Below are 16,110 nucleotides of genomic sequence, written 5' to 3'. Positions count from 1 at the left end.
CTCTTTACGTGATGTGGTCTCATCTCTCTCACCCATTTCCTTTCAAATCATTTTAGCTCAGATTTAAATGCACCATGTTTTCCAAAGTACCTCTCTTCCTCACCTACAAAGTTGGAGACTCCTTAAAGCAGGGGTCCGCAACCCCCAGGCCGTGGACTGGTATCGGCCCACGGCCTGTTAGGAACTGGGCTGCACAGCAGGAGGTGAGCGGCGGGAGGGCGCGAAGCTTCACCTGCCGCTCCCCATCGCTCCCCATCCCTCACATCACCGCCTGAACTATCACCCTCCCCGCTCCATGGAAAAACTGCCCTCCACGAAACCGGTCCCTGGTGCCAAAAATGTTGGGGACCGCTGCGTTAAAGGACAGTTTGCAGGGGAGCCGCCTGGACCCCAAACCACCCCTGTGTTAGCACCTCCGCCCAGGCATGGCCACACCATTTGCGCTTATAAACAGCACAGGACTGAACACAAAGATGCTGTTTACAGGAAATCCACTAGACTGAGGAATTTAGAAGTACAGATTATGTCATTAATTTCTGCATTCTTGACCCCGAATAGGCATTTAATGAATAATTTTATTAAAATAAAAAATTTTCCAGCGTATTTAATTGCAAAATTGTATATACAAAGTCTCGCTGATATTCATTAGACTTTTTTTGAACTCTTCACACATACTTACAAGTAACACTTATTTGACTGGAAAACTGTTTTGGTTCATTTATGCCACAAGTATTTATTGTCTAACTAATACAGGGTAAAAAGAAAGCTCCTTTTAGTGTAAAAAAGTCAATTCTGCTTTGTTGCGCAAAGTGCTATTGAGATTATATGGGTATAGTTGGCTCTGAATAAACATCTGACAAATTTGTTGATATTCAGGCATAATTACACTTGAATTAAAGACAGAACAATGGTTGTGGCACTTAGGACTTCCTGTCTCTACTTAAAAGAAGTATCTTTTAAGATCTGCCCAAGCATACAAAAATTCAGTGTCAACAATTCATAATTTCTTACTAATTTTAAGAATCTCACTGCTCTACGGTGACAAATTTATATTCTCCCAAATGTTAGGTTTAGTCTAATTCTAAAATAAAACCATGAAATAAATAGGATTCAAAGAAACAAAGAAAAAAAGTGTTATTAAAGCATCCTCCTGTACCTGTTGATAGAAGAAATTCAGAGTTGGCTTGTCTTCAGTAAACTGGTTTAGAAATCCTTTTGGCAAATAACGAATTCTCAATTCATATCTAAAAAATAATTAACAAAATAAAGCAATTAGAAATAAGTCATTTTCTCAATTCATAGTCTACAAAATTATTTTGAGTATGGCACTGCCAATTACTCTGAAATATTATTTTAAAAATAAGTTAAAATATAATCAATTAATCTGTCAATGTAAATGTTTTCTTTTTCAGCACAAAAACGTGCATGTGAGTACGCTACAGCTCGAGGATTCTGCAGGAGACAGAGCCTGATGAGAGGCCCAGAGGGCGCCCAGAAGTCCCTCCAGCCCCACTGCCCAGGGGCAGCACCACCTTCTACTGCCCAGAGGTGAGCTCTGCATGCCTGGAGGTACACAGGATGTACTCTCGTGTGTCTGGCTTCTTTCATTCACCAATACGCTCGTGAGACTCCTCCCTATCGAGTAACTGCAGTTTGCTCATAGCTGACAGTCCTGCACTGTATGATAGACCACAATCATTCATCCACATTACTGTGATGCCGTTTGAGTAGTTTCCACCTTGGGGCTATTAAGAATAATGCTACGAGCACTCTTTATATTCCTCTAAGAAAGTAATTTTGCTCAGGAAGCCAAACTTCAAGAATGGTCAAAACAAACGAATTTCACCAGAATGCTCTCTCTGTGCCTCATTCTGTGTATGTGTGTGTCCACCGGTATGAACACTCACATGCATGCCTTTTGGTGAACACATGTACACATCTCTGCTGGATGCAGACCAGGAGTATCGTCACTGGATCCTAACGAACACACACATTAGGCAGCACAGATGTGACCAAAGGGTAAGGCAAAGAGCTGTACCAACGTACACTCCCACAAGCAGCACGGGGCGCTCCGGTTCCACTATTCCTCACCTCCACTTGGCACTCCTAACCTTTTCATTTTAGGACCTCTGATAGTTACAGCAAGAGTACACAGCGGTTTGAACTAGTACTTCCTTGACGAGTAACACAATGGGCACTTCTTCATTTGATAATTGAGCATTTTTGGTTATATCTTCTTTTGTGAAGTGTCCGTTAAAGCTTTTGTCCCTTTTTTACTGAGTCGTCCCCCCACCCCCACCCCCACCCCCACCACTGATTTGTAGGTATTCTTTTTTTTTTTGCGGTACGCCGGCCTCTCACTGTTGTGGCCTCTCCCATTGCAGAGCGCAGGCTCCGGACGCGCAGGCTCAGCGGCCATGGCTCACGGGCCCAGCCGCTCCGCGGCATGTGGGATCTTCCCGGACCGGGGCACGAACCCGCGTCCCCTGCATCCGCAGGCGGACTCTCAACCACTGCACCAGGGAAGCCCTGTAGGTATTCTTTACATGTTCTGGACGTAAGGCCTTTGTTAGACCTAGTGAATATCCTCTCCCACTCTATGGCTTGCCTTCCACTATTTTAATGGTACCTTTTAAAAATTATTTTTAAAATCTTTTTATTTTAACAGTATCTTTTGAGGAAGGAAGTTTGTGATTTTTATGCAGTCCTATTTATTCCTTTTCTTTTTAATAAATTATCTTAGTGTTTTGTTTATAAAATATTTGCCTACACAAAGGTTATAAAGATATGAATTTTTTCTACAAGTTTCATAAACTGATCTTCTAAAAATGTATTAGGCTCACAGGGAAAACAATGCAAAGTAATTAGTACAATTCTTTTGGTTCAATTAAGGGTAGAAAAAATGCAAGATACACATACACAAGTTCTGCTGAGATTTTTTAAGTGTCCGTCTTATTAAAAGACACAATTGCCAAACAATGAGGTTCCATTGTACTTTTGCTCTCTGAAGGAGTTCCAATAACTTACTGCAGATATTTTACATTGGGCAACTACTTGTAGAAGCACAATAGGTTTCATTTATTTTGAGTTTAGGACTTACCAGGCACCTTATATGAACCATTTCTCTTAATCAACATAATAATCAAAGAACAAAAGTGTACTTATTTACATTCAGCAGACCAGGTGAACAAATGCTGGCAAAAGCAAGCAACCAGTTCCCAGGCTGGAAGCTCCAGGATCAAACAGGCTGCAGGAGGCTTTGGTATTAATGTTACTCCATTTTAACGGTTTAAAAACAAAAAAAACAAAAAAAAACAAAACTGGTCCAAAAGTCAAACATTTGGCAGCCTGGCTCCACCTCCATGCTCTTAACATCCAGCATCCTGATGATGACATCAACTAACGTTTAGGGACTACTCAGGATATGACAGAAATTGTGATAAGCATTTTAACCAGATGACTTCTTTTCATCAGCAACAATCCCACAGAAGCAGAAAGAATGTGGGCTCTGGATCAAGACCGCCTGCGCCTGAATTCTGGCTCCATCACTTGTTCACTGTCTGCCATCACCTCTCTGTGCCTCAATTTTCTCATCAGGACGCCAGGAGAAGTGAGTGAGCTGTCACTGCACACACCATCACAACCATCTTGACGGTTTATCTGCCTCATCAGTCATTACTCAACAAAGATTTACTTCGGCACTAGCCGTCTACAGGCACAGCTTGAGAGGCTGGGAAGACATTAGTGAGTAAAACAGGCACGGAGTACCAGCCTTCACAAAGTCTCTACTTTTGTGATGGAAGGCAGACAGCAAACACGTACGTATCTCTGAGGTGGCAGGTAATGTGATGAAAGCAAATAAGGCGAGTAACAAATGATGAAGCACTATTTGATAAAGGGAGCTGCTGAAGGTCACTGACTCAGCGATACCTGAAGGAAGATCTAAAGGGAGTTATGCAGTTATGTGCGGTGTGGGGGTGGGGGGGCGGGGGTGTGTGTAAAGGCCCTGAGGCCAGAGGGTGCTTGGGGGCAAATGCAGCTATAGCCACTGACCGAGGGCAATGAGTAAACTGCGTGGGATCAGGAGCCTGCAGATCTCACAGGACCCTCTGCTCATCATGGTGGTGGTGCCCATCCCAGTGAGAGAGGAAGCACCAGGGGCAGCATGGCCAGAGCAGTAACATCGCATTACTGAGGCCTAGCCAGGTGGTACTAGGTAGAGCAGACAACAGGCACCAAAGGGCGGCCAGGAGGGGACTGGCCAGAAATAGTGACCAGGTTACTAGTTCACCCAATTTTCATAGATGGGGGAGAAATGAATTTTAGGAATTAGGTAATTTTGCCAAGGTGCCACAGCTATTAGTAGGCAGACCTGGGATTCCACTTCAACATGCCTGAATGCCCAGAGGCAGAATGAAACTAAGAGAAGGCACCTGTGCTTAGAAACAGAGAGGAATGTAAGTTGATCTTGGTCATGGGGGTGGGCAAGGTCTTTAGATCGTATTAAGGGTTTTGGTCCCTGCTTCAGCCCACTACCGTCTAGCATATTCCCCCTCACAACCCTACGGAAACTTTGTTCGAGGCCTCCCACTTTAATTCCAGTCCAAACACCTCACCCCAGCCCTTACGCCGCAGCACCTGAAGCCCACAGCCTATCTGCCCGCTCGTACCAGCATCGCCACTCCCTTCTCCTCCGTGAAACTCACCGTCTTCCTCATACTTCTGCTGCTCTTCTAAGAGCCTGGCTGTGTCCTGACACATTTCCACGTCTCTGCTCTAGGCCACTCCATGGATTTCTGAGCAGCAGCTAACTACAACATGCCCCAAATAAAACCATCCTTTTGCTTCCACTAAGTAATATATTAACATTAATGCCACCAACAACTAACTTCCTCAGTCTTACCTCCAACTATGGGCACCAAGATACCCACATGCTAAGGGACTACTGATGGGGAGGGGCAGGAAACGTTTTTGAAAAGTTGAGCTGGATGAAGATCTGATAACCCTGACAGGAGAAGGATTAGCTGGCCAGACCGTGAGCAGTGAAATAAACAAAAGTACAATTTCACAGAACTACACAGATGACCCTCATAAACAATGTGGTGTGGGCAGCTCTTTCTTACAGTAGACTTCCAATTTAAAAACCCTAGAAGGAAGGGTAGAAACAGAAACTCACCATTTGGCAAAAATTACAGTAATGAATACTGCAAAAAAGAATCACCAATGATGCTGAGATTAGTGGGTGAAAATACAATGAGAAACAGAGTATGTGCACAGTCTCTGTACTTCCCCAGAAGATATTACTTAACTACAAAGGGGAGAATAATAACTTTATAACAGAGAAACCTGGCCACCACCTTACATCAAACGATCCAAGTTAAAACCGCCAGTAAAATGAGTCATAGCATCATCGAAGACTTCCTGCTAAAATGCAGTGAGAAAACCAACACCTTGGCTGTGGTGCTCTTCCCCAAATGCATAAGCTCAATATAATCATGGAAAAAAAAAAAAAAACAGACAAACCCAAATTGGGGAACACGGTACAACCAGCCAGTGTTCTTCAAAAGGGTCAAGGTCATCAAAGACAAAGACAGCCTGAGGACTTGTCCCAGATTAGAGAAGACCCAAGGCAACAGGACACTGAGACACATGGTGCTCTGATCTGGATCCTGGGCCAGAGAAGGGACAACTGTGAAATTTGATGACATCTGTAGATTAGTTAATAGTATTGTATCAATGTTAAGTTCCTGGTTTCAATATCTGGACTATGTTTAAGTAAGATTTTAACATTTAGCAAAGCTGACTGAAGGGTACACAGGATTTCTGTGTACTATTTTTGCAACTTTTGATACATACTGAGAATAAAAAGAAATTCTCACATACCTAAGACTGACTATTCTGTAGCTGTAATAACAAATAACCACCAGAACGAGTTTTAAACCAGCCTGGTCAATAAACATCAGTTTTGTGTAGCCACAGACCGGCCAGAAATCTGTTCATCTTTGTGCTGTCAGTGTCTGGTGCAGAAGCATCCAATAAATGTTCAATTAATAAATCAGCAAATTTGGAAGTCCATCCTGTTTCTGAAAGGGGTCACTTCCAAACTTGTCAGAATGTTCCTCTATTTACTCTCTTACTGCTTTAAATCTTCTAAAGAACTCTTGTTGAATTCAGTGTTATAATGAAAGACTAGCTTTTCAAATTAAGGTATAGGCACACGGAATGTCGTTTCAAGATAACATAGAAAATTATCAAAATACAATCTAAAACTTCCTAAGGTATCATTAGTCATTTTCTTTTGTCATCTTTGAAAAGGGAAACCTTTCCTCTACATAAAAGACTTTTTTTTTTTCCTGCAAAGGTCTGAAAAAAAAAAACCGTCCCTTTACAGAGCGAGGAGAGGAGCTGCTCAACAGCCGTGAGCAGGAGAATGTGAACCACATCTGATAACGATGAAAAGGACTTTCTTTTTCATTTGCTCTGCAGAAGCCCCACAATTCTCTCTCAAATGCCAAGAGAGCCTCCTCTCAGACCTGGCTCTCAAAGCCCTGAATCCTACACCAAAAGGACTGGGCCATTTAATATCTGATTAACCTGCTCAGAAGTCAGACCAGTCCATGTAGGTGATTCCAGATAACCAAAATTTAGTTAATCAAAATTTAACTAGAATTTAATTATCTAGGTGCAAAACTTTAAAGTTTAAATCTCTTTGGAAGAAATCTCTCAAAACTGCATGATACCTTTTGCTACACTATAAACTAGGTATGGTACTGTAATTCAAACTTTTTTGGCTGACTCAAGATCCTAGCAAACACCATCTACCTAACCGAGATATCCCAGGACCCCAGGGACAGATGAGCAAGTGCCTGCTCCCGGAAAGACTGGGAAGGAAGCAGGGCCCGTGTCTGTGCATGCAGCGCAGTGGCCTCGGGCTCTGCCTCAGGACCCGAGGATTCCACACAAGTCCCTGAGGGCCCCTAAGAGGACGGGAGGGGGCAGGGTGCTCTCCCCACAGAGGCTCTAGACAGAGCATCTCCCCCGACCCTTTATTTACATGTTCAATATCGTCTTACCCATCTGATGTGTTCCCAACAATATTCTTAGGTTTATTTTTCTTTTTACTTTGTAAAAGTATATCATGCTGTATGTCATCTCCTGGGACTTTCTGTTTTTTAACTGAGGTAAAATTCACATAAACAGTAACCATTTTAGGGAATTCCCCGGCGGTCCAGTGGTCAGGACTCCACGCTCTCACTGCCAGAGCCCGGGTTCAATCCCTGCTTGGGGAACTAAGATCCTGCAAGCCGCGTGGCGCACCACCCCACCCCGCAAAGGTAACCACTTTGATGCGTGCAACTCAATGGTATTGCTATTTAGTGCACTCACACAGGTATCCTGGGATTGCCTTTTGTCACACGATGGTATTTGTCTAAGATTTATCCACACTGTTGCAAGTCCTGATCATTCATTTTGACTAGTGTAACATTCCACTGTGAATATTCTGCAACTGACTTAACCATCACTGGTTATTCTACGAACGTTCTTGGGTCTCTAGCCTAGTAGAGAAATGCAAGAGTCTCTCGAGGACAGAACTTGAAGTGGAACAGCAGGATAGTAGGGTATGTCATGAGGATGCTATGCCATTTTCCCAAATGTTTTTTTACCAATTTACATTCTCCCCAGCAGAGCAGGCAAGATCCTGTCAGATCCATAACCTCTCCTGCTATTAATTCTGCCAGACAACTTACTTTCTGCCAACCAGACAGTGTAAGATGGAATCTAATGGCCTAGATTCGTACTTCCCTGAGCACTGAGGAAGATGACAGTGTCTTCCTGTGATTACTAGTCAAACTTGTCTTCTCTTTTATGAAAAGAGCTCAAGTCTCATGCCAATCTGAGACTTCACATTGATCAGCAGAATGTCTTCTCCTAGTTGCAACTTGTTTCTGCACTTTTTTTTGGGGGGGGGGCCGTACCTCACAGCTTGTGGGATCTTAGTTCCCTGACTAGGGACTGAACCCGCGCCCTCAGTAGTGAAAGCACAGAGTCCTAACCACCAGACTGCCAGGGAATTACCATTTCTGCAGTTTTGAAAATACACCTTTTGATAAACAGAATGTTTTCACCGCATTAAAGTCAAATTTATTATTCTCGTCTTTCAGAGTGAATGTTTTTGGAGTATTAAGAAAACCTTCCTACTCTAGAGCCAAAGACACATTCAACTATATTTTCCATTAAGCTTTCTCTCTTTTTTTTTTAAACTTAATCCATCTCAGGTGGATTTCTGTGTATTGTTCAAGGTAGGATCTAATTTTGTTGTTATTCTTCCTACGAGGATAGCCATTTATCAAATCAGCCTTTCCTCTCCCCAATGACACGTCATGACATCTCTGTAAGGCCATCCCGCTTGAGACAGTTATGACCAAATGTGTGTGCTGCAGCTGCTTATCGAGGCCTTAGAAAAACTAAGACTCCATTAAACAAGTTTAGATCTCAGGTTTATTTAACTATATGAGGAGATACTATAGCAGACACTGCGAAAAAGAAAAATCTATGTTCAAAAACCCCACAGGAATGGAAACTAATATCCAATTATTCTGATGCATCTTGGCACTTTCATTTGAATATTAACATCCTACTTCTCAAAAGTAAAGCCAGAGCTGCAATTACCCTCACATGTCCACCCATGGACTGAGAGAGGAGGTCTCAATGTTGTTTCTTTTTTTAAAATTTTTTAAATTTTTAATGGAGTACAGTTGAGTTACAGTGTTGTGTTAGTTTCAGGCGTATAGCAAATTGTCAGTGTTCTGTTTCTTGTAGTCACATACCTAACACAGGAATAAAGAAAGAGCTGGTGCATGGACCCAGTTTCTACTCTGCCACCCATTTAAGCTGTGTGACCACGGGCAGGTTATCAAGGCTCTCAGGCAATGTCTGACACACAGCAAGAAGCGTGTTAATATGAAGACTGTTACTAACATAAACTAGTCCTGTTCAGTTCCTAGATGATAATTTCATTATCACTGATTCAACTTCCACTTAAAATATTTTGTACTGGGTGCCTACTATATACCTGGCACGTCCAGAACCGAGCAGTGAATACAACGGAGTCCCTGAGGGAGAGAGACTGTACCAGGCGGGCAGTGGGCTCTGTAGACAGAAAGGCTGGAAAAGGCCCTGGGGAGGAGGTGACAGTGGAGCACCTGCCCTAACGAAGGGAGGTCCAAGCCAGGCCGGAAATGGCAGACGAGTACACACAGCAGTTGAGCATCAAGTTCAAAGGCACCAGGAACAATCCACTTGGTTTGTTCAAGAGCCAGTAAGAGCGCCAGTGTGGCCAAGGTCAAGCAAGTGAAAAGTTGGAAAAGATAAAGGCAAAAAGAGAAGTGAGATGAAGGGTTACTGTATTCAACAAGCAAGAAGGCTGGCAACAGAGAAGAGACCATCAAATGAGACCCTACCCTGAGTATCTAAGAAAACAGAAAACTAAGATTTCAAAGGGACCAGAGTCGCTCAAATGGAGGAAGGGGAGGAGCAGCAGACGGAGACGAGGACCCAGAAGTAAAATCACAAACTCAGAGTGGGCTCCCAGGGTGATGGGGCCTCCAGGGGTGACGGGGGCCTCCTGGGGTGATGGGGGGCTCCTGGGCTGATGGGGGACTCCAGGGGTGATGGGGGGCTCCAGGGGTGACGGGGGGGCTCCCGGGGTGACGGGGGCTCCAGGGGTGACGGGGGGATCCCGGGGTGACGGGGGGCTCCCGGGAGTTTCTGAGCAGGGACGACCTACACATTTCCTCGGGTGTTTACAGTTTAAAAGATTTGTTAGCAAATTCGGTGAGCTCTACCTTAAACATATCTCGGTACAGCTGCTTCTCATTCCTTCAAGTACTACTCCCCACAGCCATCGTCTTCTGTGACTTTTTCCTGGGTTACTGCAATAACCTGTCCATTGGTTTCCTGCATTTATCCAATAAAGAGTGAATTTAATGCCAAAGGCAGGTCTAAGGTGGGCAGAAAGAGGAAAAGAGGTCACTGGAGCAGCCCCAAACGTCAAGGCTAAGCAGGAGAAGACAGACCGTGATGGTCAGTAAAAGAGGAGGAAAACCTTCACCAGAAGAGTCTGGTATACAGGAGGCTAAATGAAGGAAGTACACTCAGTATCCACAGGGGAATTGTTCCAGGATCCCGCGCAGACACCCAAATCCTCGTACGCTCATGTAAACTGGCACAGCCTGCGTATGTAAGAGGTACACACCCTCTTGTATACTTGAAAGCATCGCTAGATTACTTATAATAGTACCTTATACAATGTAGGTGCTATGTAAATAGATGCTGGCACAGCAAATTCAAGTTTTGCTTTTTGGAACTTTCTGGAAGTTCCCCCCCACCAGAATTTTCTATCGGCGGTTGGTTGAATCCACGGCTGCGGAACCAGGGAACCTGAGGATGCTGAGGGCCAGCTGTATTTAGACAGGAGGAAGTGACTGCGGCCATGAGCTACTGCAGAGAGTGGACTGGATGGCGAAGGGACAGACCCCATCAAAGCCAGGCCCTCAGCAGGCTGGGCCTTTTCCTTTGAACCATAAATTATTATTATTTTTTTTAAATAAATTTATTTAGTTTATTATTTTATTTTATTTATTTATTGTTTCTGGCTGCGTTGGGTCTTCGTTGCTGCGCACGGGCTTTTCTCTGCTTGCGGCGAGCGGGGGCTACTCTTCGTTGCGGCGTGCGGGCTTCTCCTTGTGGTGGCTTCTCTTGTTGCGAAGCACAGGCTCCATGTGTGCGGGCTCAGCAGTTGTGGCATGTGGGATCAGTAGTTGTGGCTCGCGGGCTCTAGAGCACAGGCTCAGTAGTTGCAGCACACGGGCTTAGCTGCTCCGCGGCATGTGGGATCTTTCCGGACCAGGGCTCGAACCCGTGTCCCCTGCACTGGCAGGCGGATTCTGAACCACTGCGCCACCAGGGAAGCCCGAACCGTAAATTATGTAGAGATGTGTTTTTAAATTGCTCAATATACTGTTGAATGCAGGATCCTATACTTCTACGTTAGAAAAAATAGTTAGATACATAATTTTAAAACTAGTGTTTACTTACTATTATTTGCGCTCTTCCTTTTAATTATTAGGAGAGGTAAGTTTTATTCCTTTAATACTAGTTTTGCTTTATACATTTTGAGGAATGCCTAGGAATTTATAAGTTTAAGAGTTATATCTATTTCTATACTTATTAAATTCCTGGTGAAATGAGCCTTTTATTGTTACGTAGTTGCCCTCTACATCCTGAAAGTTTTTTGCACAGGATGCTAACAGCATAGCACTCATCTTTTCTTTTCCCGATTATTATTTGTCTGGTATACTTGTACTCATGTTTTATGTGAGAGTTATTCAAATTGAAAATCAGGACTCATTAGTAGGTAGGAAAATTCTTTTTACTATTCATTTATTAATTTATTTTACTTAAGTAGAACAAAACAGAATGACATTGAAGAGAAAACCCTTAGACTTTAGTGTAAATAATAAGGCTGAGTATGTTTTGTGAAATATGTAGGTCCGTTATTTACAAATAGCTCTGAGACACACAAACGGGTATACGTGCACTAAATCTCAAGGCAAAACACATTTCTTCCTGTAAGTCAAAGAAAAATGTTTGAACATCACTGTTTTGGATACAGCCTATAAATAGCAGAGAGCTAGAATTTACTTTTTAATCACACTCTAATAACCTCTGACCATTCACCATTAGTATACCTGCATCTTATTCGTGATTTCTATTTATCCTGTTTCCCATGCCTTTTCTCTATCTCTTTCCTTCTTTTTGATCCCTACGTTTCTCTAATACCTACTTACCCAACTACGGTTTAAGTTATATTTCTAATGTTTGAGCTTTTATCCTCGTATTTAAGTTATATTTCTAATGTTTGAGCTGTTACCCTCATATTTAGCCGATATCTGTTCTTTTTTTTTTTTTGCAGTACGCGGGCCTCTCACTGTTGTGGCCTCTCCCGTTGCGGAGCACAGGCTCCGGACGCGCAGGCTCAGCGGCCATGGCTCACGGGCCCAGCCGCTCCGCGGCACATGGGATCTTCCCAGACCGGGGCACGAACCCGTGTCCCCTGCATCGGCAGGCGGACTCTCAACCACTGCGCTGCCAGGGAAGCCCCGATATCTGTTCTTGAGGGAATTTAACTGTGCAAACAAATACAGGCTGCCAGTTATATTTTCACACCACTTTGAACGTATAATCCCTCCATTGTCTTGGCATCAATCATGCTGTTAAGAAGTCTGAATTTTTCTCTGCTTGCTTTTAACATCCTCTCTTTTTCTTTTGTACAACACTATTTTACTATAATTTGCCGAAGTATGCATTTAGTTTTATTCGCCCTGTTTGAGATTTTTTGTTAATCCTGCACTTAAGGACGCATGTCACTCACTGATTCTAGAAAGTTCTCAGCTATTTTCTCTTCAGATTATTTCCTCTTCCTCATCCTTTTTATTCTCTTCTTCAGAATTCCTGTTAGAAAAGGGTTGACCTTCTCATTCTCCATGTTACATACACCTGCTTTCATAATTTCCATCTGTTCATCTCTGTGCTACGTTTTGGGCAAATTTTCTCAGATCCACCTTCTTGTTTACTAAGTTTTCAGCTATGTCTAATCTGCTGCTTTATCTAACCAATGATTTCCAGAACTTCTGTTTTGTTCTTTTTCAAATCTGCTTGGTTATTTAACAGCCTCCTGTTCCCCACGGACACTTTAGAACCATCTGTATTAACCCTCACACTCTGGACGATACCACGCATGTATCAATGGTATCTCTCTCTGATCACATTTTCTTCTCTCATCGCCTCTACTGACGATCCACACACCCTCACTCATCTTATAAGCCTAGCTACACTCTCAGAGTTTTGAAGATCACATTATTCCCATTGGGACAGGCATGTTGATTTTAAAAACCCATACTGTGAAGTCAGAGAGCTATAAATCCAAATCAAAACTGTGCCACAAATTATCTATGTGAATGCAGCTTAAATCAATTTTGTTGTGCCTCTGTTTTCATCTGTAAGATAAGGATAACAAGTCTTTACCTCCTAGGGTTTGGGTAAATGAAATATACAGTTTACAAATTACAAATATATAAATCATAAATAGCACATAGCTGGCACAGTGCCTGGCTCTTGACAGCCACTCGATGGTGACAATACATCAATGTCATCATCTTCATCAGTATTAGGAGTAGCATCTTCATCACCCTTCATTTGAAGAGGGTCAGCCAAATCTTTCTTAGTTTTGAGGATCCAGGCTCCACCAAAAAAAATAGCCTACTCAATTTTACTTGAAATTAGGTAAAATAAGTTGGCTTAAAAGAACAAAAGCAAAGCTTGTATACACAGGGATCTACATTCAACACTTTACTGAGCACTAAAACTATTGCTATAATGAAGGCTGCCTCTGACATGTCTGCATGAATTCAGAAGGTAACAAAGTTGTGTTGATTAAAAATACCTAGAGGTATTTTCAAGTAACTTTTAGATATTCTTAGTTTTTAAACACTTATTTAATTAACTGACCAAATAGATGGAAGTCAAATCTCTGCTGTATCAGTGATGAAAAGCAACCAAACTACATTCTCACGGACTGTTTTGTTAGCTCGGTTTCAGCTATTTGCTAAATTTGAAAATACGACTATATTTCTTTGATAAACCGTAACTGGGTCAAGATTCTATTCAACTAAAGATTTACTCACCTAAACGTGTTTGCTTTTCTTTTTAATCCTTCTAATCTTCTCCACTTAGACCCTTGAACTGACGGTTACTGACATCTGAATGCTCTCCTCACTCTACAACGATCTTTACTTCCACAGCACTGTCTATAAAAACGGGAACCGCTGCGCAAGAACCCCGTTCTGTAAGTTATACTTCTCTCAAACGTGTTTTTAGATGTATAATTTCCTACAAACATCTTGGTTTACTTAAACGTGAAAAAAATTATTAGGAGAGAACCAGGAAAAGGACAATTTATAGGGAATTCTTTTAACTGACCTTGAATGCTTTTAGTTTCACTAAGGTCAGTATGACTCACTAAGAGATTACCTCCTAATTTCAATGTTATGTGTGAACGTCCAAGAGACGCTGACTCTCTTCGGTGGGCTGTGGATTACTGTACTGGGCACAATAAAGCGAGCTCTGCAGCCCATTAATAAGGTAATTGGGTGTGGTCTCCTCCAGGCACAGGGAGCCCTGCTGCACGAAAGGGTGCCAGCAGAACAGGAAGTAAAAGGACTAGGGCTTGAGTCCTCCTCAGAGCAGAGGCTGGACAGAGCAGCACAGACAAGAGAAGTGGGAAGAACGACAGGTCATCACAAAAGCATGAGATCAGTCAGACGGCTCAGCAAGTCCAGGTCAGCGGTGCCCCAAGACAGACTACAAAGAAGTGCAGAAGAGATCACTAGTTAATAATTACCGGCCAACTCTATGTACACAGGAGTCCCAATGACAATCAGTGTGAAAATTAAGCATAGATAATCATCCTCTCGTGCGTGTCTCTAATATGCAAAACAAATCAAGTTCGAGTCACCCCAAAGTAGGTTTGTAATCTTACTTCCACTCCTCTGGTGGGTGTGCAAGTTCATACTTCTCCCTCACATTGGAGACACCCATATCCAAATGGAGCCAGTGAACCTCCTCTGACCGCAGGTGACTGAGGCGAAATCCATAGCAGGCCACGTGCTTTACTTTGTGACTGTCCACTATCTTCTGAATGATGCCCTAAAACATACCCCCCACAAAAACGACTGTTATAAACAAAAAACTGCATGCTAAAAATTAATGCAATGTTCATTTCTTTTAGTTAATTATCAGAAATCTTGTGTATCAATTTAAATAAATCACTTAATTTTACTTAGAAATCTTTTTTCACAAAAAGTATTTTTATGAACAAAGAAAAGTTTTTTAAAAACCACAAAAAGAGGCACTTCCCCTTTCTTTACTGATTTCTGCAGCTCCATCTCTGCGTCACCCCAACCGATCAGAGCACACGGCCACACCTCAGGTGGCTTCCTAAGAATGAGACCTGTGGAAGGTTACATACTTTCTGAACCAACGATATTGCTGAGAACAGGCTGCAACCCTAATATCATTTTTAAAAAACACACATTTAGGAACATATAATTAAGGCCATGTTTCTGATAGTAATGATGACATATGAAAAGCTACTTAAAGTTAGGCCTAGCCACCTGCTCTTTGCTCTCTATAGGTTAACATGCAGCAATTCACAATAGCCCCCAACCTAACGTTTCTAACACGTGTGCCCCATGAGTTCAGAGGAGATGAAGGTGACCTTTGAAGGAGGGCATCAGGGAAGGCTCCCTAGAGAAGGCGTTTACCCTGGGGCTGTGGAAAAGAAAGTGTTATTACAACTGATTCTTGCCCTGTGCCCACAGAGATGTCTAAGTCATGCGTCTATGTTTGTAAATGGGTAGCACACGTGGAAGACACCTTGGGAATACGATGGAGACCATCTGCCACCCTTAACGTGAGCGGGTGCTAATCACCATCCATTGCAATCTTCTCAATATTTTAGGACATTAATGAGGTTTTTTTTTAATGATTCTGAGATTAACATGAAAATGTCTACCATGGAAAATCAGAACTATCTACTAGAGAAAAACATCATTGGTTTTTAAAGACTCGCAGTTAACTGAAGCTGACACATAACTTATAATGAAAGACACATCTTAAAAGTTCTGCACACGCTAGTACTTATAATGGCACAATGCTGTTGATAATACAATTAAGGATGTCCCCAGCACTACCCATAAGAACAGATAAATAATAACATGCACTATATTCAAAAACTGTCAAGGACCCAGCGAGTCCACACCACGGGCAGGACGTGTGCCGCACTCCTGTACCTGCACATGCCGACCACCCTTCCTGACTCCTCGATCCCCAGGACAAGGCTGTGCATTGAGCCCAGGAGAGCGGCAGAGGAAGGATGGAGGGAGGGAGCAAACGTGGCACCCGAGAGAAAGCATGAAAAGGAACCCGGCTGGAAGAGCTGACAACAGCTTCAGGAAGAAGATGAACTCTTACTGGGACAGGAGGCATGTC

The 16,110-nt window shown here is 42.8% G+C and overlaps 1 protein-coding gene across 1 annotated transcript in view; it reads right to left on the bottom strand.

Moving 5' to 3' along the window:
- PTK2 (protein tyrosine kinase 2) overlaps positions 1 to 16,110 on the bottom strand; it is a 167,018-nt gene that overhangs the window by 143,694 nt on the left and 7,214 nt on the right. Inside the window, exons 2-3 of the mRNA XM_007464627.1 lie at positions 14,600 to 14,766; positions 1,157 to 1,244 (exon numbers count right to left, since the gene is read on the bottom strand). Of these exons, the coding sequence (XP_007464689.1) occupies positions 1,157 to 1,244; positions 14,600 to 14,766 (255 nt within the window). The remainder of the gene's footprint in view (positions 1 to 1,156; positions 1,245 to 14,599; positions 14,767 to 16,110) is intronic.

The sequence above is a fragment of the Lipotes vexillifer genome, unplaced genomic scaffold (assembly GCF_000442215.2).
Source record: "Lipotes vexillifer unplaced genomic scaffold, Lipotes_vexillifer_v1.1 scaffold394, whole genome shotgun sequence".
Classification (NCBI taxonomy): Eukaryota; Metazoa; Chordata; class Mammalia; order Artiodactyla; family Lipotidae; genus Lipotes; species Lipotes vexillifer.
Note: the sequence above shows the minus strand (reverse complement) of the source record. Positions and strands in the feature narration are given on the sequence as shown.